Raw genomic sequence first — 24,474 nt, 5'->3', positions numbered from 1 at the left:
CATCCATTTAGCATAATCCTGACAGAACATCGGCAGGTGTTGAAAATGTTTACGTGGGATTAATAGACAAGTGCAGTGTCCTTCATCTTCTCTCAAGTTCTGAGCAAAACTATGCCAGTGTTGCCCTCCTCTCCACTACCAACTTTTAAGATGACAATAGTATTTAAGACATATGTTACCAGGTCACCCAAGCCTGTATAATCACACATATGCACAGCAGTCACACTGCATTTTGACAGATAATCTTCTGCCTGGCAGACTCCCAGTTTAAGAACCATATATATGCATGTGTATCTTAAATGTATACACAGGCTTTAATGATAATGAAACCTATGTGATATAATTTAGAGTACTCTTTTAAAAATGACAGTGTCCATCCTTTTATGTTTTTTTAAATAGAAATGCCAGGGTTTAGATGTACAACACGTATTTATATACTTACGTGCAGATAAAAACAATACATATATTCTCCATAGTTAACCAACTTCTGAACCTCTGCACTAACCATACCTCAGCAGTCACCTCAGTACACCAAATTCTCTGCCATGTCGATGCCAACTCTAAAGCAATACAACTGAGCCCTCTCCACTGAAGAGCAAAGAAGCCCATCAACTCCATGATGAATTCTTGAGCTTCTTTCGGAGCCTGTCAAACCACCTCCTAGTATGTTCTGCTAACCTTCCAAACGCTGGTTGGAGTGTAAACCCATAAGCATGGAAATCCAACCACATATTCTCATAAAGGCATGCAAAGATGAACATCTTACGCCTCCTCTGTCCACATGCCTGACAGTGGGAAGACAGAAGAGCTATTCAGTTATTCAAGTCTAAATAGGTTTAGTATCATTACTGCATTTCAGAAACATGGGCCTAAGAAATATTTGCTCTGTATCTAATCATCGCTGAAACACAATGAAAAGCAAAATAGAAGACACATCAGGGCTGCCACACAAAAGAAACTGAGAAAGTTTCCCAGCGCACGGAAACACAGCTGGAGACTTAATTCCCTCTAACACGTGGGTAGGAGGACTGAACTTCGTTCATTTGGGTCCCTTTGAGAATACCAATTACCCAGATTGTTTTGGAGGATGTATTTTACATAGTGGACCCTCAAAAAGTATTGGAGATGTGCAGTTTCCTGGGAAAGTGCTCTGTGGCTTACCCACTTCTCAGAGAGGGTAGTACAATTAAAATAGTATAACTGATTAGTACAGGTTAATTTATGGCCCATCGTGATTCTAAGAACAGCCAACAAGTCCCTCAACTAGTTTTGTTCATGCTGTATTTATGACAATAATTTTGCTCCCCACTTTTGGGGAAAGCAGATTACACAGCTTGCTTCTTTGATGTGGAGAGCCAGGTTTCAAAAGAAGACTACAGGCCCAGAAGAGCACAGAAGAGTATAGCTTACACATAAAGTGAATATTACATCACAAGGCATATTGCACATATTGTACACTCCTATCAGAAAAAATGAGGTTTATTTAGGTACAAGGGAAACATGTCTTTCGCTCAAAAAAAAAAAAAAGTCCTGACTAAAAAAATATCCATGTACTAAAACAATTGCACGGCATTCTCTCTGATTTGTCTCTAAATCTACATGTAGATTTTATTCCTTCACTGCCACCTGAAATCATATTACTTGAGGTTATTATATAAAATGAAGAAAACTCAACTCACAAAGACCTTTCTTAATGGAACTTAGTATCTGTGACTACAATATACCTTCCCTTACATTGAAACATAACAGCATAGTAAAAACAGTTTTTATGCTCCAAACTGAGAGATTACAAGTTTGAAAAGTACAGGACAGAATCATTTTAGAACAAGGTAACACATTTCTTTTCACTTCTTTGCCAACTTGACACTAGTGTTTCTGCAGCACGGAAGGCCAGCAGCCACACCTGCACAAAAACCTCAATGGCTCAAACTGGTGTGCAAAGCATTGAGGAGTCTTGGTGGTAGAGGAACAACCCATCTCAAACACACTACACATTTTCCATTTGGGGGTATCACGTGTAGATTAAGTTAATTATTGCTTTTCCTCCCAATAACAACAACAACAACAAAAAAGAAACCTTCCTCACTTCCACTACTCTTTCCAGGCTAGAGATTCATGGCAGTGACTACCTATTTTACCCAACATACAAGATCCTTTTTGAACAATTTCCAAAGCTGGCCTCAAAAACAGATCACATTAATAATCAATATAAAGAAAGACCAGAGGTCTCTGCACTACTGGAGATATGCAGGCACACTTATTTACTAGACCCCTTTGTAAAAATATAAAAAACGTTTGTGATGGCAACTGAACTACAAACTTCTTTTTAGATATAAAGACTTAGTGAATAGGAGTAGACTGCAACACTTTGACTACCCCCTAACACTTGCATGGTTTCAGAATGCCTATACAATGACATTGACTGTATGGAAGTTATTAGGTACTTATTTTGTTGTTAGTGCCAAGGTCACAGTTGTGTGAGGCATCACAAAAGCATATAAAATCCTTGCCTACAAAAGCTTGCAAACCACCTGTTTGTTAACACAGTCACAGTATTTCAAGCCTTCTACCTCTGGCAATATTCTTTCATAGGGTAGACTTGACTGGTGTGATCAAATATTCAGTCAGCAGAGTTAATACAGAACTGATACAAAAACTGGATTCAACTTCTACAATCACAGTTGGGATACAAGATTCACACTTCAGTCCCACCTGAGGTTACCTGAGATATGCCCTAAATTTCATTCCCCACTGTCAAATATTCCTGTTATGAGGTCTCTTTAAACTGAGGTCTCATGGTAAGGGAGAGAAGAAAGTTCCTTACCTCTTGTGCAGTAAGTGCATGTTCCCCTGCTAGAAGCAGCATACTTAGGCCTCCCATTTGTGTAGGATCTGTTAAAAGAGTAAAACCAAGCCTTAAGTTGATTCATTTGCTTGTTTAAAAAACCTACCACTTGCAGCATTAAACCCCCAGAAGACTACTTGTCACAGACACTCTAAGCAAGCTGCCATAAAAGGCAGTTCAAGAGAATCACAAATAACCATTTCTGTACCCTCTGGGAAGGCTTTCAAAGCTGTTTGAAGGATTTAATTGGATTTGTGTGCTTAACACCCCATTGCGTGGATTTACAATTTTACTGCCAAAGGTTTTATGTACTACAGAGATGAATATCTTTAAAACAGCAACTGTAATGATCTCATACATAAATATACACAAAGATGCACATGTTTATAACTCAGTGGATGCTCCTACCAAGGGATTGGTTCCTTCTTTAGCCACCAAACAAATTAAAAGATGGAACAAAACAACACGATCAAGCTCAGAAGCAAAATTTCTATTTTCATTTGTCTTTAATTTAGAGCTGCATTTAGTGGCGAAAAGTGCCAGCCTGACAGCTCTGAAGCATGAAGCGCTTGATCCTCTGTGCCAGAACAGCACAGGCACTGGCCAGGCAAGCTGCCCGCCTACTTGTTGCCCTGCCAATACAATATATAATTGAGGCAAGTAAAATGGAGATATAAATATTCTTTCTCCAAGTATTTGATACTGACAGCTCCTCGCCTCCAGCCTTCCTGCACTTCAGGAGCTCAGAAAATGACAACAAACGAAAGCAATAAACACTGGCTCCGCATTAGCCATGGAGTGGCTTTGCCACTCAGAACAGTGGTTGCTCTTCAACACTATGAAGACTAACTGTCTGATTTTCAGGGAATGCCTTGGAAGAAATGCCGAGGCCTGATTTAACAGTGTCATGTAGACAGAGGGAGACACACTGTGGCCCAAATATCTCATACAACAGCCACAACGTGAGAGAAACGGAAGCATTATCCTTGCTGTATTGCTGAAACATCAACTTCAGAATGATTAGACACACCAAAGCTAAAGAACTTTCCCCAGGTTTCACTAAGCATGTTTTCCAATATCCTTTTACTAAACTATACAAAAACTCTCTCTACAACAATAAATTGCATGTAGCTGGGGCCATTCCCTGGAATGGAGGCCAAATGGCACATTTACCTTTGCCCACTTAGTTCCATTTTGGTATGCAAAATTTGGATGCAAAATAGCTGCAACTAAAATGCCCACTGGGAAATCCCCTGGCCCCTTCTCAGAAGTGAGGCCCACTCAGGAGTGAGGCCAAGGAATTTGTTGATCTTTTCAGCTGACATGGGCCAAACCAGTACCTGCAAACCCCAAACAATCTAGTGCTACAGATGCCCAAGGTTCAGTTCATGGGAATACTCATTGGTGCTATTTAATTCAATACCACAGATACTGCCAAAAATTCTCTGGCAGATAGCATCTCACACTGACACTCACAAGGTAAGTTTTTTCACATGGTAAGTTTTTTCAATAATCTCTTAGAAGGGCATTAAATAGAAGCAGAGGAAAACAATGTGAATAAACCAGGCTCATTCACTATCTCAAGGAGAGAATCCTAAATAGCATCTGGCTTCATACCCAGTATTCAACTAGAATTATTTTTTTTCTTCACCATAATAAACAGGTAGAAGGTGTGGGGGGGTTTTCATATTTTTAAGGAGTTTTTATTTAAAAAAAAAAATGGAAAAAAACTGATTAAGCTTCTATGAAGACACAAGAAATTATTGAAAATGTAGAATCTAGTAACAAGAAGTGGTTGAAGAAATGGAGACAAAAAATGGGGAAGGCTAGCAAGTACCTAAGCACAATTTTTAAGTGAAGTTATCCTGTCAGCACAGCACTTTATGCCAACAGAAACCATTCAGTCCTTCAAACCAGAGGACATCAGGGCAATTAAGAAGTGACAAGTGAACATGTATCTTGAAAAATAATGCCTGAGCAGGCCGTTAATTTGGAGGAAGGAGAGGTAAGAAGAGATCTCCAGGCCCATCATAAACTTACAGAGCTGCATATTAAACAGTAAGGGCTTGGCTGGTTGCTTTCTACTTTCTTTATTCCCATTGGAAGGCTTTTGCAGAATCCAAATCTTCTAAGGGCTTTCTTCTAGCTTAAATATATTCAGGGCCAGGCAGTACATATTTTTTCTGACGCCTGCATCTTTAATAACTGTTCTCCTAAATGGCATCTCCCTTTTCGGCATTTACAGGAATCATCCTACTCTTCTTCCACCTGCTTTCCTAGTCTAAATAACTCAAGATCTCCTGATGTCATCAAGCACATCTGTCTCCAATGGCTCCAGCAATCCCTTAGCACTTTCTTATGCCCACATTGTACTGATGACTCCCAGCTGCTCTTTCACGCTTCATTGTAGTTATCCGTGGATCTTCTTCCCCCTCCTCAGTTTTGGCCAACTGGAGAACACTCAGTTCATGGCTGTAAAATTCTTGCCCCTCTTCTAAATATCTTCTTGGTGGTCTTGGCTTTCTGCCTTTCAAATAAGTAGCTTATCATAAGAGGACAAAGACAGAAGTGTTTTTTTTCCTGAAGTAAGCAAATACTTAAACTGTTTATTTAAATATAAAAATTAAGAGGAAGGAAAAAATGACAGCTAAGTGGAAAGTGAAAGTTTAATTTGATGCTTAAACAACTTGAACACTTATGCTGCAGCTGTAGCAGAGGGCTGGTGCTTAGATGTCTGATCGTGATAAAAACAAAAATCCTTCCACTAAGGTTTCAAATTACAAAATAACTTCACCTAAGGGAAGACAAAATGTACATGTGTAAACACTGCCATATGTTTATAGTGCCTTCTCAGCACACCGATGTTTCTCTTCTGGCACTAAGAACTTAGTAGTATGAAGAGTTAATTTCAAGAGGTATTTTGGAGTAATTTATAGTTAGATCAACAGTACTGAGAAAACACCACACACATTTGACTTGCAGAATGGGAGGTGATTCGTGACTTTCTCAACAGCTTCTAATACTGATGAAACTTAAAACCACCACACTACTTGGGAATGACATACTTTGTTAGTACTGGGCTGGTAAGAGACTCAGCAGGCTAACTTGTTCATCTTTGCCATTTTTCAGTCAGAGGAAGAAAGAACTGAGGAAGAACTAAGCAGAAAGAAGGCCAGCAGGTACCAGCTCCAGCTAACCTTTACCTGGGTAAAGCATAATTAAGCTTCTTTCCAGAAAAACAAAAATAGCGTTTCTATAGGGATACAGCCTACTCTAGGAAGGGTCTTTTTTCCACCCTTTGCCTCACTAAAAACCATTTTGGCTCAGATATTTTTCTTCTCATGCAAAAATGTGAAAAGTACTGGGAATCTTGCACATTTTTATGGCAAAGCTGTTGCAAACAACAGTTGCCTTTGCCCTACACCCTACAACAGATCACAGGTGAGCCATGTCATGAGGAAAGCATGCTCAACTACAACTTCCAGGCCAGATGATCAAGGACACTGATTTGTTGGTCTGCAGGTCAGAAGCCAAATGCTAGTGCCACACCTCAGCTTCTTGACCTAAAGGTAGGTGAACAAAAGACACTTAAATGTGGGGTGATTATTCCTTTAATGACAAAAAAGTAAAGGAGAGGCACAGCCTGTGTGGGACTTAAAAAAAAAAAAAGAAAGATCTTACTACCTATATATTACACTTCCCAAAATTAAATGTAATATGTAAAAAGACAGGATTAGCAACCACCAACAAATAAAACAGATTTCCTGGCATGACTCTGGAATCATATAAACTTTGTCCTAAGGAAGTTATCTGCCTTGAAGATACAAGGCAGTCAGTGGCATGTCAAAGCTGAGGTGGTTCAGCTACATTTCAGTTCATCAGCTAGTAAACAACTTGGATTTTAGAAGAGATCATACTGGATAGAAGAGTTAGAGTTGAATTGAACTATCATGTGAAGTCAAGAAGAGAAGAGCACAATAAATATATTTAGCATGAACTGGTATATAGTTGACAAAGCAGTAATCCATTTGGCATGGCACACTTGTCATGATGTGGATGCTGCTAACATGTCTGTCAGAACCTCTCATTATTTTATGAGCTATTGTTATACTCAAGAAATTGTCAGCCTTCATTGGTGTGAGGACTGGACCGAGATCCCTATGAATTACTATGCTCATTGACTCAGTCTGAAGAAAAAAAAATAAAAATAAAGACTATCACATGTAGCACAAAAGGCCCTTCTTCAGAAATGAATGGCTCTATAGATAAAACAGTGGATTAGTTTCTACTTAATTCTCAATTTCTCTGTCCTTTGCTCTGACAGGTGTTGCTTCAAGATCTCTGTACTCAAAAACTCTACATTAGGATAGCCCAGCAGGAGCTGTAGGGGATGGATGAGAGGTAGGTCAAGACCTATTACTTGTTCTTTGTGTTAGGTTAATAAATATTTAAGGAGCATAGAAGTGATTCCTCTAATAGCAAAAGCAGAATGGGATGAAGGGGCTTGCGAATTTTGGAACTGGTCTCCCATATATCAGAACTACATAGCATGAAAAACTTTATTTGATCACATTTCACAGCTCCTTAACAGCAAGAAGGAATTTCATTATGGAAATTTTCATACCACTATACTAAGGTATACATGCCTTTTATCCTTACACTTGTTCCATAAAACCATTTTCCACTCTCCAGCTCAAAATCTCTCTAAGCAGAAAAGTCCTATCTGCCACACACTTGTCATAAACTAGGTAGGATATGACAAAGTTTTTAATTTTATAAATACTGATGTATCTGAAACTTTAAATGAGGAAAAAAAAAGGAAAAAAGATGGAAAAAAGAATGGTGGGGGAAAAAGTATTTTCTATCTTGACTGTTAGGTTCTTAAGCTGCCAGTATTTAACAATAATGTCTCTGTATTTCAAGGTCATGATTACAACAGTTCTGCTATTTATGGATATCAGTGAGAGATTATCTGGTTTTTACCAGTTCAGGCACTCCACCTACACTTCTTTACATATTTAGTTTTTTTTCAAATGTTTAAAAGATTAGAATTTGCCCCTCCAAGATATAAATATAACGGGCAAAAGAGCATATTTCAACAAAATTAAATTATGCTTCTCTGGATTTAAATACAAAAAAGTTAGCCCCACTGGTACACTGATTCACAAGAATGTCAACATCTCCAACTTCAGAGACACCCACACGTTATTTCTGCATGCAGCAAATTACTAAACAGAGTACAACACTCTATGACACATAAACAGAATGCAGACAATCAGCATTTTTCTTTTTGACCAGAGAATGAAAGTCTCTAACAGCAGATACACTGCAATCAAAAATCAATCAAATCTGGACTCCAAATGAGGTATGGATTATGATGCCACATATCTGGACTTGACTCTTGAAAGTACTCGTATTACAGAAAATCTTAGGAAGTTGTTACACAGAGGTTTAACTAGAGTTTCGGCAACTTAATGTGGGACATGAAAGTTATTTGCAGTACAGTACCATGTGTAGTAAAGAAAACTGGTATCACAGTTCCATTTCAATGCTGCATCCTCAAACAAAATGAAGATGCTACAGCTGAGTAACATGGACGGAAATCTCACCTGCCATCCCAAAGTTAAGCTGTGGCATTTCTTCACTTTTGGTTACTTTCCTTGGGCTCGGTAAGTCTTTTGCAGAATCTGATGCAATGGCCCATAACTTTTTCCTGTTTGTAACACTGGATGTCTGGGTTTTCACAGGTTTGTTGGTTGTGGGGCACCACTTGTACCCTGGGTTTGCTTTCATAAATGCATCCTTGTACTAGAAAAGAAAAGGAAAATTACCAGTCATGACATTATACTATCCACAGGGCAACAGAGTGCACTGCATGTAAGAGGATTTAATACAGTAAATAATCCTTAAATATCTTGATTTTTTAACAGTTTAATCACATGCTTAGAGTCTGACCACCAACTCAATTTGCTAAGAAGAAATATTAAGATATGTAGAGTCATATATAAAAAAGTGGAGTTTCTCCTTCTTCTCCTGAGGGTCCATTACCCAGAGCAGACTGAAGTTCTGATCCTGCAAACTGCTCCTCAGTGCTTGCGTGCTCATGCTGTGAGAAATAGACATTTGAATTCTTTAGCAGGTATAATCTTTGTTTGCTTTACAGTTTGAATTAAATGAAAACATACATTTAGCAACAAATGCAGCACAATGTGTCTTACCTTGCACCCATTCTTCTCTCATAGTTTTGTATTTTAGAATATTTGAGTATATGCTTTCCCAAACCAGGCACCAAAAACAAATCACAACCAGTATAATCCCATATTCACTATCTTGGGATACATCTTCCCAGTGCTTCTTCCAAAATGTGCCATGCTGCATGGCTGCATAAAATAAACTGTGACCATTTAAAACACTCTTTGGCCTTGAGCACCCAGCACACATCTCGGTTGTTTGCTGTGTTCTTGGTATGAGGCAGCAAAACAAAGGAAGCCAGATTACACATGGTGGGTGGGGAAAAAGGCCTGGATCCTACACAGTTTGGGGGTAGGGGAAAGGACGACGACCTATTTTATTCACAAAATGCAACAACAACATTTTTCAAGTATCTTGCTGACCAGATTAAAATGAGATTTTTGAATGTTAACAGCAATAGAAAGACTGCATTTCAGTATTTTAAATGTGTTGCTATGCAAGGTGGAGAACTAGCGAATCAGAGGAACATGCCACACATTCCAGCTGCAGATGTTTGCCTAACAACTGATAGGGGTGTTCAGCACTGGCTGCTGGGGGAGCCTACCCAGTAAGTACCAGTGCCCACTGCAGGGAGAAGGAACCCAGTACCTCCTCAGGACTGAGTAGCTCTCAATGGCAGCAAACGACCAAAAGAGCGGTTTGATCCTTGGAAGTACACGGCAGGGCAGCTGCAGGAAGTTTGTTCTGTGATTACTCGTTCCCACCCACACAGCTGTCATCAGTCCCACTTACGGCACAGAGAAGCACCTATGTTTCACGCACATGCGTGCACAGAAACACAGGCAGAGAGGAAAAAAATCCCTTGGGCATCAGATACAGAAACAGCATTGAAAACCTTGTCCTCTGATAGAGCCACTATGGTGTTTTCCCAGATCAATAAACAGCATGCCTTGTGGCAGGATCACCATCCCATGTGCACTGCTTGCTTTCATTTCCGTCCTAATCTATGAACTGGCATTTGCTACCTCCAGACTGTAGCACAGGTAAAAACGTTTCAGTTTACAAGAAACACAGCACTGCATGAACCCGCTGTGTGAAGTCCTGTATTTATAGAAATGGCTATAAATAATAAAGATCTGCAGGGATCACTGACCCACATACACACTGTATTTTCTGAACAGGGTGTATGTATTAAATCTGCAAACTAAGGGCTGCGACATCTCTCACCTCGCGCCTTTTCCCTTTCCCTCAGTTTGGTCTGGGAACTCAGTACACCACAAAAATAGCCTGGTGGAGGGAAGGGAAAGGAAGGGGAGGGTAAGGGAAGAGGAGAAAAGGAAATACACAGCGGCGAAGCAGCTTTGCCGTCTATTGTTAAAGCCACAGCCCACTCACAAATCATGTTTCCAGCCTGTGGAGTGAAAAGCACAGTTGCTAACGATGAGGTACATAAGCTCTTCAGATCAGCAATGCTGCTTTGAATAACTGAATTATTCTATTGAGTAATTTGACAAGCCGACAGGCTGCCCATCAAATGAGAAGCAGAACGCATACCATTTGCGAGACGAGGCTGCAATAAGCTTTTAATCAGTTTTCAACAAGAGCAATTCAAGTGTGCTGGTGTATTAACGGATTTTTTTTTCCTCTGCAAAGCCAAGAAGTGAACATTAACTGCACTCTCTGAAGGGGAGGGGACAAACTAAGGGAGGACAATTCATTGGAACTGTTCAGTTTCAACACTTGTGATAAAAGAAAAGAAGATTTAAAAAGTCAAACTACAGCAAAAGGACTTTTATAAAATGCATACAGGGGCCTGGTCCAAATCTCAGAAAGACTTTCATTATTGATTTTTGTGACTATTAGACCAAGGCTTAAAATGAAGAGATACATTCTGCTTGCCAGGTCATGAGAAGATAACTTTAAAGAGTTACACAGTAATAAGAAAATGTCAAAAACAATACTGGAGTTGACTGTTTTCCTCCCTTTGACCAACTGTGAGGTAAACTAACTTAATGCAGCCAGCCTAAGCACACCTCTAAAGTCAATTAAAACAAACCAACCACAACCAAGCCAAACCAACCAAACAAAACCACAAAAAACCCCAACCCAAACAGTAAGCACTTAACCTGGAATGCAAAGACACCTCCTTGGTTCCCACACAAGTAGGAGGGACAGCCCAGCATGGTCCCATCCCAAAGTTCCAGGTAAGATAAAATCCAGGATATGTTTGTGGGATTAGTCTGATGCATCATTTCTGTTTTGTGAAAGCCTCAGGAATGTTGTGTTATGCAGTGGGATTGGTGCCACTTCAGAGCTGCGGTTAAAAAATGTGTTGTGCTTTAGTGCAACTCCCCGAGTTGCTTTCATCACCAAATAAAAAAAGATTTGCTTTCTCCAGCTGTAGCAGGAACAGGACTTCACAAGTGGATTCCAGCTACACCTCAGGGTAGCAGTTAGCACGTGCTTAAACTTAAAATGTATGCTTAAATCCCATCAACTGGCTATTAAATGTCACATGAATCCCAGAGATCTAACATAAAAAAAAAGAATCCCCGGAAAATAGAACACGCCAGTTTTTCACTCCCGGAGGATGCCGGGTTTGCACTACACACGTGTCACCCTGTGGACTTCTAGACTCCAGCCAGCAAGCCAGAACATTCATCCCCTCCCACCCTGAGGCAGCTGCCAAAGCAGTGGCACCTCAAGGCCAGCAAGCTCCCAGTTGGGCTGGCTATACCTATGACATCGAGGGCCAAGGACTCGCAGGTTCAAGTGTTTAGCTCAGCCACTGAATGGCAGCAGAAACACAGAATCAACCAGGCTGGGAAAGACACCTGAGATCACTGAGTCCAACCTGTGACCCAACACCACCATGTCAACAACACCATGGCACTAAGAACCACATCCAGTCCTTCCTTAAACACCTTCAGGGATGGTGACTCCACCACCTCCCTGGGCAGTCCATTTCAATGTCTAATCACATTTATCAGGTTGCTCCCTACAGGAAGCAATCCCGACTGCCCAGATCTCGCTGATGCAAAGACATATTTAAAATTGAAGCAAGGGAACAGGGCTTGAACAATAACAATCTCACTTTCCAAGGTGGTCGAATACTTCCAGTAAGTCCTGTAAGAGCTAACAAAGAACACTATTCCTATTACTGGAGTAAATAAAAATGCTGGAGCATATTTATGAGTGGTCAGATTAATTTCCCATCAGTGAAGAAAAATGCTAACAAGGCAGCAACACTTGTGGTTCCACTTGGAGTATTAACCAGCTACTGGGCTCATATTCTAGATCATGAAACTTTTAAAGTTAAGTTGCTCTAGGAAGTTTGCAGGACAGAAATAGAAAGCCTGGTCCTAAAGAAAACACCATCAGAAGCAGATATCAAGCTCTGCAGGTGCAGCATCAGGTCTCCAGGGCAGGTGTTGCTACAAGAGACCATAAACCACAAGACTGAAAAGAGAGGGGGTGTGGAATCAGTTTTTCCAGATAATTAAGGCACCCCAAGGTGCAGATAGGTACGTAACGGGATTTTCCGAAGTGTCTAAATGAACTATAGACGTGATTAGCCTCTCAGTGGGAGTCAGGGATGTCCAGTCCACTAGGAAACGTCACATAATTCTGACTGGCAAAAAGTTTGGGCGCCTCCCTATCTTCCAAAATGCTAGATCTTGCATATACCTAGACATATGTAAATAAATATACAAATGCCTTGACTTGCATACTGCTAAGATAGTATCACTGCTAGTAATAAGCAGCTAAGAAACTGCAAGTTTCTTTCTTGATGCTTGATCTAACCTACCTGGCTTTGTAAACTACAGCATCAAGTAGGAAAAAACATTCTGGAGACTGCAGAACAACAGGGGCTGTAGCCACTGCAGTAGGGAACACTTCTGTCAGGCCCACCTGTACCTCTGATTCAGATGCTCAGGGTACCTAAGACACATTCTGGGGAGAGCAGACATGATACAAGGTCCTCTGGGAGATGTGTGCCCTGTCAGTACAATGGATAGAGACTATGCTGTGAAAACTGGAAGTCAAAGAGCACCAAAAACCTACATTTAAGTAAGAGAAGCTCACCTGCTGTATTTTAAACCTCAGTGAACTTATCATATAGGTACCAAAGCAGAAGATTATTTGGTACAATGCTAATTTTATGTTCTTCTAACGGCATTCACCTTCTTGATTTTTAAATAAGCTCTCCTTAGGAAAAAGAAAAACACTAACAAGTGGTTCTCACTAGAGTTAATCTCTTTTTGACAGTAGTAAGCCTAAGTACAGGTAAACCTGTGCAACCTGCTCTAGGTGAACCTGCTTGAGCAGTAAGTTAGACTAGATGATATCTGGAGATCCCTTCCAAGCCCAACTATTCTGTGGTTCTGTCAAAAGCAAATGTTAACATAAAATGACCAATCCACACATACAGAGTGGGCTTGTTGGTGAAGGCCCAAATATATTCAACAGCACATTATAGCTGCTAATTATTGTTGTAACATACACTGTTTAAAGAATACAAATTATACTCTATCTCTTTTCTATGCATTTTTGGAACTACTTATAATGATGTAAACTACTAAGATTTATTGTTTCACTTTGATGTTGAATATGTAATTTGTTCTTCATGCCAAAAAAACCCATCACTACAGGAACAATGATTTCTACAACAATATGATTAATAGTTTCAAATCTGCCACTTCATACAGAAGTTCTGCAATTTTTTCTCTTAATGAATGAGTTTCCTTCAGCAAGACAAAAGGCTAAAAAAACCAGCTACATTGTGTCTGTTTCTTCTAAAAATTATTTCTTAATTTTCTTCTCTGCATCTATACTGAATCTGCTGACTGCCCTTTCCCCATACATTTAGAGAAGCATCATTAATTTGTAAGTGGGAATGCAGAACAAAACAGAAATGGTTGGACAAAGCTGAGGCTCAAATATTTCAAATCTGTGCCACAGATGGGGAACTACAGAGGTACTACCGACCCTGCTTCAAAAGAGACCTGCCATGCAGAACACTTTGTTTTTCCTGTGGACCTTTCCATGCTCACACAAACTACTGAACAGCCAGACCTTATATACACATGTTAACAGCAGCACACACCTCCAGGTCACAGGGCAGGTACAGATAATAGTTTTCCCAGTCATTTCACAGCTACCTGCACTTCCCATAGTGTGCTAGCACTACTTGACAAATGAGAGAGATGTTTTTCCTTCTCACTGGTGCTCCATTATTTTTATTACGATTGAATTAAAAAGTTATCCACAATCTATATCACACAGGTAATTACAGGGATCTGTTTTGGGCTGATGTTGTCAGCCTAAGTAACTCACTGTATTTCTCTCAATGTACTATCAATAACTATAGCCTTCTTGGGGATAGCTTACCCAGAAAGATATTTCTTAAAAAGTCTCATTTAAATTTTCAGGTGATGTAAAGATACTTGGTGAAATATGGGGATGAATCCCTTTCCCTTGCTCACAGTTAAGGGACTCTGACTTATGTATTGCTCTCTGATTTGAGTATTGGACTCACTAAAGGTTGCTCTATCAGAAACTAGTTAGCAATACACAGGGAACATACTTCGTGAAACGCTAATAATTTTTTAATTCTTTAGCATCAAAGGTAAAAAGGGACTACATTTCTTGACTGTGCCTTTGGTTTGGTCCACCTGTGATATAATAACAACCTGTATTACTGGTATCACATGAACAGCTTGAGCTAAGTATCACTAGTCAGCTGACAGTGAACTGTGTGTTACTGTTTTCAATGGCCGCTATCCACATGTTAATGCTTGTACTGCAGAAATTGTCAGGTGATATCTATCACAAAGTGCATTTGTACCAATGACTACTAGAGCCAGATTAGTTTGTGTACCCAGACCAATTTCTTTTCATTCTGGTCCCAAGGACCAAGTGAATTAAAGGAAGAACAGCAGCTGGGCACCATAACCCCACTTGGGAAGCTGAGAAATTCAAAGAGAAAGATCCCACAGAAAACATTTAATACACAGAGAAAAAGAAGATAAATATGTAATAAACTCCCTTTACGTCCACCATTGAGACAGAACATACCTCCTTGGCCATGTCAGTGTATTTCTGTTTTTCTTTTGGATCTAGAACAGACCACCAATCTGCCAAGATCTTGGTTGCGCCACGATTATCGAGGCGAGGGTGTTCTTTTCTCACAAGAGAGCGGTGGCGTTTGCAGAACAAGAGAAATGCATTCATTGGTCGGCGAGCTCGTTGCTCTGAGGACTCGTCATCTTCAGTCTCATCAGCATCCTGCTCTAAACCATCAGGGCCAAGGAGCGGCACCTGGCAGAACCAAAAGGGAAGGGGTGTGAACTCAGTTATCCACGTTTCTCCCCAACGCTGAGTGTGAATGAGGGAGAAGCACACGGATGCACACAGCTGTCTCCAAAGGCCATCTGTTCCATCCAAGAGATGCAGAGTTCTACAAACCTCCTCACCTGATAGTCCAAGGTTCATTCATGCTCTGTGCAAGACTTAAACTCTGTCTTCCACGTAGAACAGATTTCTAAGCTGAGGAGCTTTCTCTAGAAACAGTTCGAAAGGGGCTGGAGGGAGGAGTTCATTTTTCTACGCCCTTCCAACAACCTGGAAATCATCTTAGTGGGATTAGGTAAGCAGAGCTACCTTGGTCTTCAATTATTTGCTGTTTGCAACTACAGAGCACACAGGGAGGAAAAGGCACAGGTAACGTTGTTTCCCCATCTCCGTCATTCATTGCTCAGCCTGTGAGCTGTGCAGCACTGCAGCCCAGTCAGAGACAGAGGGCAAATCTCAACACAATACACTGCCAAAACACACTCTCTCCATTTACAGGCCAGTGTACCATTCCTACAAGGGTTACGCCACAAAGGACTAGTTCTGACTGAATGAAACAAATTATTGCATGACACAGAAAACCACCTCCTACCTAACCACTGTTTTATACCACGTTGGGAAAGTGACCTGTAAGGTCAACAGAAAGCACTGTCAGAGTATCAGGCTCCTCCTTATCCTTATCAAAGTCACACTCCCTTATTAGCACACGGCTCAAGGCAGTCTCCTCAGCACTGACCTCTTCATTCCTGCCTTAGGAAGGCATCAAGGAGATTCAGATATGAATGTTACCCACATGATGGAAACATCACATCTCCATAAGCAATTCCCACTTCTTGTTAGAGAAGATGATTTTAACAGCAGATCTGTGAGGTGCCACATGGCATGGGGGGGGTCCTTATGAAAACAGGATAAGGTCAGTGTCATTGAACAATACCAAAATACCAAGTGTCAAACTGGAGACAGATTATTTCAGCTGTGCACTCAATACTCTAGAGGATAAGCTGAATTTCACATGCAAAGATAGCAAAAATTGTTGACAGCTTTTTCCTTCTTTTTACCCTTTAATCTTTGTATTTTTTTAATCTTTAAAAAAAAAAAAAGAACAAAAACTATTAGTTTGTTATGGCCACAGAGCCACTAAAAGCAGATACCAAGCACAGGCCAAGATAATGTCTAAAATAAACAATTAAAAAGACCACATCAAAACACATCTTGAGCAATCAAGATTGAGATGTGCAGCATGTTATTAAAACAATCCAGTTAAAACGCTTACAGTCTAACTCTAAAAAAATTTGTCCATGATTTTAAAAGCATGATTGACAATTCACTTTCTTCTTGTGTCACTACTTGCCTTTATAGGTTTATGGGCACAGCATCACTTATTTTTATTGTCTGTATTTGTTCACAAAAGAGAGCAGGACAACACAAACAAAATAAAAAACACAGCTAGGGCGAATCTGACACACCATTAACCATCTGTGGTCAAAGCATCCAATGAGATCTACCTTATCAATATCTTCTTCTTCTTCTTCCTCTTCTTCCTCTTCAGAGAAGTCAAGGAGTTTCTTGGCGAGCAGGGGATGCCACTGAAGACACTTCCTTTTTGGTCGCTTCCCAGTTCCTTCTCCTTCTGTCGAGTGATCCTTATTCCTACTACTGCCTTTCATTACTGTGACCTGTCATGAAAAAATATTGATAAATTCACAACAAACTCTCAGACATAAATGACCGTCCAACCAGTGAAAAATATATGAAGCACTAATACAAGACTCTTGGAAGTTTTTGGCAAGATACTAGATAGGGATTTATTCCAATTAGCAACAAAAGGATGGATGTACCTTTTCCAATCTTAACGTTTCCACTTAATGCCTACAGTAACTAGCAATGTACAATTTAAGAGCATAAAGTAAGGATGCCAGCCAGTCCAGCTCTCAAATGTGCTCCTGTCTGAAGCATAGCTGAGAAGCCCTCATACTTCACTAGTCAAGTGATAGGGAGACTCCACAGCTCTCCCATACCTGTAACCATTGTAGCTTTTCATATTTTGTGACTGAAAATGTCAGGACATCCCTCTTTCTGGCAGTGGAACGTATCACCAGCCACTCATCCATTAATCATGCATTTATATATAGCAATGTTGATACAAACCCCCATGATACTATGAGGTAGGATTTCTCCAGTGTCATTAAAGGGTGCAACAGGGAAGGAAATCTGTGTCCCTAAGAGAAGTGAGTTTTAAAACACAAATTTGAAGCAAACAACCAGAAGTAGTTATGCTGACACTTCCAAAGTACTTCACAGAAAACAAATACCACGTGCTGATCCAAGTGCATGCAGAAGATAAATCATATTTATTTACTCATCTATCTTGTCTGCATGTGTCCTTATCTAAAATATACCTCAAAACTACTTCTCAGTAAAAATACAAGCTTAACACATCCCAACTACAAATTTAAGAGTCGACTTCAGAGATGTGCTACCCAAATAAGGGGCAAATAAATACATAAATAAAATAAAACCAGCACATCACATCCAAGTACTGAAGCCCACAGCAAGCCAGTGGTGCTGGCATACAGTCTGGTCCCCCATAGCCTTCTGTTTGTACTGTGTTCTGTCAATGGTAAGCCTGACAGGAGCACGGCTGGCTTTCTAAGAAAACAACATAAACATCTAAACAAACTGAACCTTAAGAGCAGTTAGCAAGCTACATCTTTACAAAGCCAACAAAAATTGATGAAGTCTCACAGGGGCTTCTCACCAGCAGAAAAAAGAAGCTGGGCTAAGTCCTGGTCCCACTGGCAAGGCCAGAAGCAGCTCTGTTGCTGATTCTCAGGAGAAGGGCATGGAAAGAGGTCAAACTGCAAGATCACAATGCATTTTAGGATGCTGCTTTCTGGAAGATGCTAGGTACAATGCTAATGTTTCAGCCTAAAGCAGAAGGAGGGAAAGCTGCCACACCTGCACTTACACTGCCTGCCCAAGCCATGGTGCCACCATTTGGGCAAATGATTCACGAGAACTATCTCACACGGTGAATACAGCCCACACAGCTCCAGCCATGCTCCTACATATCCCACCCATTTAGTGATCACTATTTCTGGTTTTGGTTGATCTCCTCCAGGTATGTTTCTTGTTGGTTAACTCACTGGCATTTTGGCAATATGCCCTGTTTGCATCAGAAACTTGAGTAAGCAGCTGCTTCCTCTGCTGACTCCAACAGTGCAGAAAGCTGAAGGACCTTCAAACAGTGTTTGCTGGAGGAAACAACTGAAGCCTGAAGGAAATAGGTCCAGATATTTTAACCTACATTTTAAAATGGCATTTTCCTGGATGTATATTAGGGTTTGACAGCTCCTCCCCACTTGTCAGCAGACTGCGGCCACCTACCAGTTAAGGAGGCCCTGTAACTTCGCAGCTGCTTCCCATTAAGTTACACACTTTGCTATCCCCATAATGTCACTTCTACCCGGAGGACATTTAAACTTTGATTTCACAGCACCCACTCCTCTGTTCATTTTCTGTAATCAACTCCTGTTGGTTACAGCAAGTATTATATAGCACTTAATCATGGCCCATTTCACCTAAATCTTCTTCCGTGATCTGCAAAACAGATCCAAATACACAAACAACTTTGGCTTTAAAAAAACATTAAAGTGTGGAAAATTAAGCTGCGATCCAGTATCATAAAATGCATGTTTGAAATTGTTTTTATCCCACTGTAACCTCTGCCACTGCACCATGCTCCCCATCTGCCTCTCTTCCTAAAGAGCTGAACCACCATTTGCTTTTGTTTGGGTATTTTCAGACACAAATCAACAAAGCTAAGTTAATGTTCAAGCAGGAACTTCAGCTCCTATGGGTAGCAGAGATTCATTCAGAGATTCAGAGTTTGCTAAGAGATACTATAACTCTACCTATAACTCTAGTCAATAAAGTATGTGGCCTATTTCTGAGCAGGATAAATATGCTACGAGTACGATGGGGAGTCAGCTACTCCAGCCCGTACCACTGACTTAGGTAGGTGAGCGAATCGTATGGCTTCTGCCTACAATCAGTCCTAAGTACATGAGTATTACTGGCAACCTTCTACCTTGTTAGCGTGAAACTAAATTAATGTTTGAGTGCTCCGTGATCCTCCTCAGCTCAGCTGAAATCTCAGGGCTATTTCAACAACAGCATTGCCTTTAACTGGCACCTCTCTGCCTGCTGCCCTTCCTTAGAAAGATGAGCACAAGACTTAAGTGATTCCACAGTGTATTTTACACATCTTCTCCATCACTCCTGAGGCCCTGCCTATGGTCCATGCTGAGTTCAGCAAGGCGGCACAGACCCTAAGCACCCATCACCTTGCAAATCCTAAAGGGACTCTCAGTATGTTACGCCTCTTCACTACAGCCCAGCTCACAAATAATTTTTGTTTTCCAAGGTAGGTATTGAACACTCAGTTACCTCTAAAATAAATTAACCAAAGCTCACCACACATTAGTACTAAGATAGAAATGTATGCTCAGCTTCAGGAATTCAAGGGATGTTCCTTTAGTTGTTTTCTTAAATTGTGAACTGTTTTACCCTACTACTTGTCACCCTGAATCTGCAGTTTCACTAAAAAAAGGGGCTTTTAAGGAAGATGGGTTGTTGCCCTACCAGCTGAACATGCATTTAGGAGACCCAAGACACAGAGTAAGTCAGATCCTGGCTGTTATAAAGGCATCATATATTACAGAAATACACAGAGTCACTCTTTGCTTCCACTTCGGAGTGAATCTCTGCAATGGTCAACAACAAAACCCCTGCTGATCTGATCCCACTGATGGAAGGACTGACTGCCTCTAAGGACGACAGACTGACTTTAAAGTTTAACTGCACGGCCTGGAAGCCCCTCACCTCTTAAGTATGTCAAGCCATATACTCTATCCTCCATGCTCTCTCTTCTTGCCTATAAAATAGAGGGTCATTCATAACATGAACACAAAATTATTTCAGCCCCTATTTTTTAATACATCTATGTTTCCAAATCCTTTTTCCGCATTTTGGCATATTCAAATTTTCATAAGTTTTGATCTATATTTCAGACAATTTTTTGTGGTGTTCACTTTTTTCTGATGCCTTTCTCAGTCAAAGATAGGATTGGCACAATGAAAAAGTTCTAATTCTCTATTACATCACATGTGACTTTTCCTCTTAAAAACAGATGCCAACATAGAACTTGCTTTCCTTTGGATTGCTTCATCTTTCATATTACTACCCTCCCACTTTATGGGCATTTCTGTCATAATTGTTGATATTCACATACTCATATAATTATGAGAAAAGACCACAAAAAAATCCAGGCAAATGCAAAATGCAGCTAACATGGATACTTTCCTTCCTTCTGACAAAATGCAGTGTAACTACTTAGACAAGACACTCTGTGGTCAAGTGAGTGCATGTATGATTAAATCACAGTGAAAGTTTTACTGGTATTATTTACTTTGTGAATGGCAAAACATCAGTGGAATCCATTTACCTGATTCTTAAGATTCTATTTATTTATCTGAGGTTATTTTTTGCCTTGACACATTGCCAATAGCATGTTAGCTGCTTGTTTTGCATGAGAGACTGGAAACTGGCAGACAGAAGCAAGCAAAAATAGCAGCTCCTGCTCTTACTTTCAGGGATCCCCAAGTGCTGGCAAGCATCCCTACCAGCAAGGATTTGAAGAAAGAGTTGGACTTGGACCCTACAAGACCTGAAGTATGCTTGGCAATTAAAAAGCTCCATAGAAAGTCACAACACCAGTCATGGGCAGTCTTTGTGGGATTTGGGCTTAAAAGTAGAGAAGATACACAGCACCTGAAGTGCAAAGTTTGCAATAACTGGAATTTATGAACCATATCACAAAAAAAAAAAAAAAGGTAATTTCTTCAACAGCATCAGTAAAAATATCATGCATCTTTTAAGGCAGATGTAATGGTTTTTAGAAGTTAGTAAGAGTAAAAATCATTAAAACCAGCTAACAAGATTGTACAAGCTACTTCTCAGCTTAAGGATGACAAAAAAAGGTGACAGCCACTAGGGAGAAAGTAGGAATATTTCAACGAGACAAAAGCATGGACAGTTTTGCTTAAAATAAGCCACATATGCTTTATAACATCACCAGAGGATACCTGTCAAGGCTGACATTCATGATCCACTGTCAGCAAGAAATACCTTCAGGGTGACATTCTACACCTACTTTTGTGCAGATACAGATCAAACAGTAAAAAAAGACAAAGTGGTTTTTTTTTTTTTGATGCTAGCTGTATTATTTCCTTTCTGGTCCTGGAAACATTAATCAAAGAATCACAGTCCTCTTAGATGTCTTATAAATATGTATACCTAACAGAGCTTCAGAAGAAAAAAACATTAAGATTTCTTAAGAAAAGAGCTGGATGGTGGAAGAGGGGGAGCAGGGGAGAAGATTGATTGTTTACCTTTTTACTGCATATGTTTCTATTTTAATTACACAACTGTATGCAAGTCTTCATTTATTAAGTGTTCATTAACAACAAGTGTTTGATTACATTTGGTAACATTAAGTTTTGTTTTCCTCCTAGTTTTCTCTCTTATTTATAAAACCTTATATACACAGGTGACCAACTTCTGCAGTACTAATTTTGGGACCATCTCACCCCACTGTTGATCTGTCACTGAAAATGCTGCTTGTGCTGAACAAGGTGAGCTCATCAGGCATCCCCCAATACATTCACAAACACCAAAATCCTTATAAAGGTCTTAAAAACAACGAAGCACTGTAATACAGGCTAGAAAGAAATCCAAGACCTGCAAAAGCAGAACCCCAGAGATGTGAATTGTGACTGTGCTACAGTCCCTGTTGGAAGGTTCTCCATGGAACACCGTCTGAACTTCAGCAATGCTTATTTCCATGAAGACAGTGGAAATGAATTTCTGCTTTCCTGTTACCTTAAAACCACATTTCCTGGAGCCCAGTTGGGCCCTCGGGTGACTCAATGAAGATTACTGGTACAAAGGAGCAAAGGGAGAGTTCCAAGTGGATTTCCCACACTTTCTGCTCTGTTTTACACTACCTAAATTCTCTACTACTTCATAAAAACAAACACCAAAGAGAGAATAAAGGACTGAATGATGACACTAATAGCTTGGTGTTGTGGGGGCTACTGAGTCAGTGACCCGAGCTGTTTCAACAAAGAAGTAGGAGATTGGGAAATGAGTTCGTGTTCTTGCAGGTCTAATGAACTGAAGAGGTATTTGCATTTTCAAATAAAAGTAAAAGGAGATTGCTGGCTGTGAAATACACCTACACAAATACAGAAAGTGTTTTTTTTTTTAAATAAATTTCTTTTAGTTCTGGAAAAAAGGAACCAGAATATTTCTATAATGTATGACAAAAACTAGTTGGCACTAATTGCTGACCAGTCAGTGAATATACTCTTAATTGTTTCACAGCAGAAAGCCATTAATGAGCTTTCTAATTTTCGGAGATGTGATGGTTTAATGGGGGACATGCTGAGACTCAATGGGGTCCTGTTTGCTAGCGGAGGTTTGGGATAGACTATCAGCACAAGAAACACTTAGCAACACAGCCACAAGTCTTAGTTAATTTTTAATGACACACTCTTCCATCTTCATAAAGTATTTTAAACTGCTCCTTATTCTCAAACTCAGATCTGAGTTGCTTGCTTTCTTTATTCCCTAATACATAAAATTAAACTCCAGCATCATAAAAAGAATGTCAACAGCACTTTTTTTAATTTTGGGGTTTTGTTGTTTTTTTCATTTGATTTTTTTTCTAAGTGTCCCTTTCATATCTACCAAAAAGGAATAAAAGCAACACATAACACAAGTCAATAGAGTTTAAACTCCACCTCTGCTCCTTCTCTGTTCATTCACTCATGCACAAGAAGTAAGATTTTCTTTGGGATTTTTTTAATGCAAAGAAATCAACCAGGTTTTGTCTAGTATGAAAAGCATTTTATGTTGAACAACTGTACTCACTGTTAGCATGCTATCAGGATGCTTTAATTAAAAAAAAAAAGAGGGGGGATAAATTTGTTACTAGTGTTCACTTTTCCTTTTTATGTGCATATCATTTAGCTTTGCTTTTGTTTAATACTGTCATAGTTAATACCACAGAGCTATCAGTAAGAATGGTTGTAAGGGCATTTCAAATGCTAGCTCACTCCAAATTTGCTTTTAGAAGGGAAATCACAGAGATAGCAAATGCACAGGATGGCACAAGAAAAGCTCACACTGAACAGGAAAACCTCATGCATCCAATACACAGAAAAAACTTGCCTAATCTGTGCAAGGAATACTGTGCCCATATGTGTCACCATTCTAGAAAACTGTGTTTTAAAAGTTACTAAATGAATGTGAATCTTTCCATGAGACTTGAGCATAAAAGAAGTAAAGCTTGAAAAGTCATGAGATATGTAATCTACTGCGAAGTCTTTTCATGATGGCCAATTTTTAATAACGATTTCTTGATTTTCTTTCTCATTATCTTTTTTTCCTCTTCATTTATAGAAGACAACATGAAGAAATATGTTAAAATAGTATTTTAATTTGTAGGGAATTCTTCAGGCTTTAGGAACATCCTCATTAAAACAAGGGAAAGACAGGCAAACCCTGCCCACTACAAAATTGTCCTCAAAAGACACATTCACAAACTGGATCTTATCATTACAGTGCATGAATAAACTGATACAGAAACTAAAAAAAAACACAACCCAAATCTTAGTATACATCTTGACTATCTACTGGGTTTTCCTTATGCCCCTGCCAGAGAACAAACCTACTTTTCGGACTTCACTCAGCCATGACAGTATTTCAACCAACACTCTGCCTGAAACTGGGTATGTAACCCAACTTGGAAGTACTACATTACCTCCTGAAAAACCAAGTTAAGAGTGTATCATGGTTTGTCTGCCAGCAAGTGTTTGTTCATCAGTGCTGGAAGGTACCAACTACCACGGTTGCAAAAATCGGCTCCTGGATCTGCAATAATAGCCTTTACAAAGTGAGAAATGGTTTAGGAAATCATGTCAAGCCTTTATTTTCTACTATGCTTTCTCCTAGATAGA

At 39.8% G+C, this 24,474-nt stretch overlaps 1 protein-coding gene across 26 annotated transcripts in view; it reads right to left on the bottom strand.

Annotated features, from left to right (window-relative positions):
• BBX (BBX high mobility group box domain containing) overlaps positions 1-24,474 on the bottom strand; it is a 149,549-nt gene that overhangs the window by 52,334 nt on the left and 72,741 nt on the right. For 25 of the 26 annotated variants that reach the window (XM_032678304.1, XM_032678324.1, XM_032678322.1 and 22 more), the window contains 4 exons: positions 16,897-17,067; positions 15,116-15,358; positions 8,455-8,653; positions 2,825-2,892 (listed from right to left, as the gene is read on the bottom strand). In XM_032678304.1, coding sequence (XP_032534195.1) covers positions 2,825-2,892; positions 8,455-8,653; positions 15,116-15,358; positions 16,897-17,058 — 672 coding nt within the window. In that variant the 5' untranslated portion in view covers positions 17,059-17,067. The remainder of the gene's footprint in view (positions 1-2,824; positions 2,893-8,454; positions 8,654-15,115; positions 15,359-16,896; positions 17,068-24,474) is intronic. The other variant, XM_032678317.1, reaches the window with a different exon arrangement.

Source organism: Chiroxiphia lanceolata, chromosome 2, assembly GCF_009829145.1.
Source record: "Chiroxiphia lanceolata isolate bChiLan1 chromosome 2, bChiLan1.pri, whole genome shotgun sequence".
NCBI classification, from domain to species: domain Eukaryota; kingdom Metazoa; phylum Chordata; class Aves; order Passeriformes; family Pipridae; genus Chiroxiphia; species Chiroxiphia lanceolata.
The sequence above is the reverse complement of the archived record's forward strand: the minus strand, read 5'-3'. Positions and strand labels throughout refer to the sequence as shown.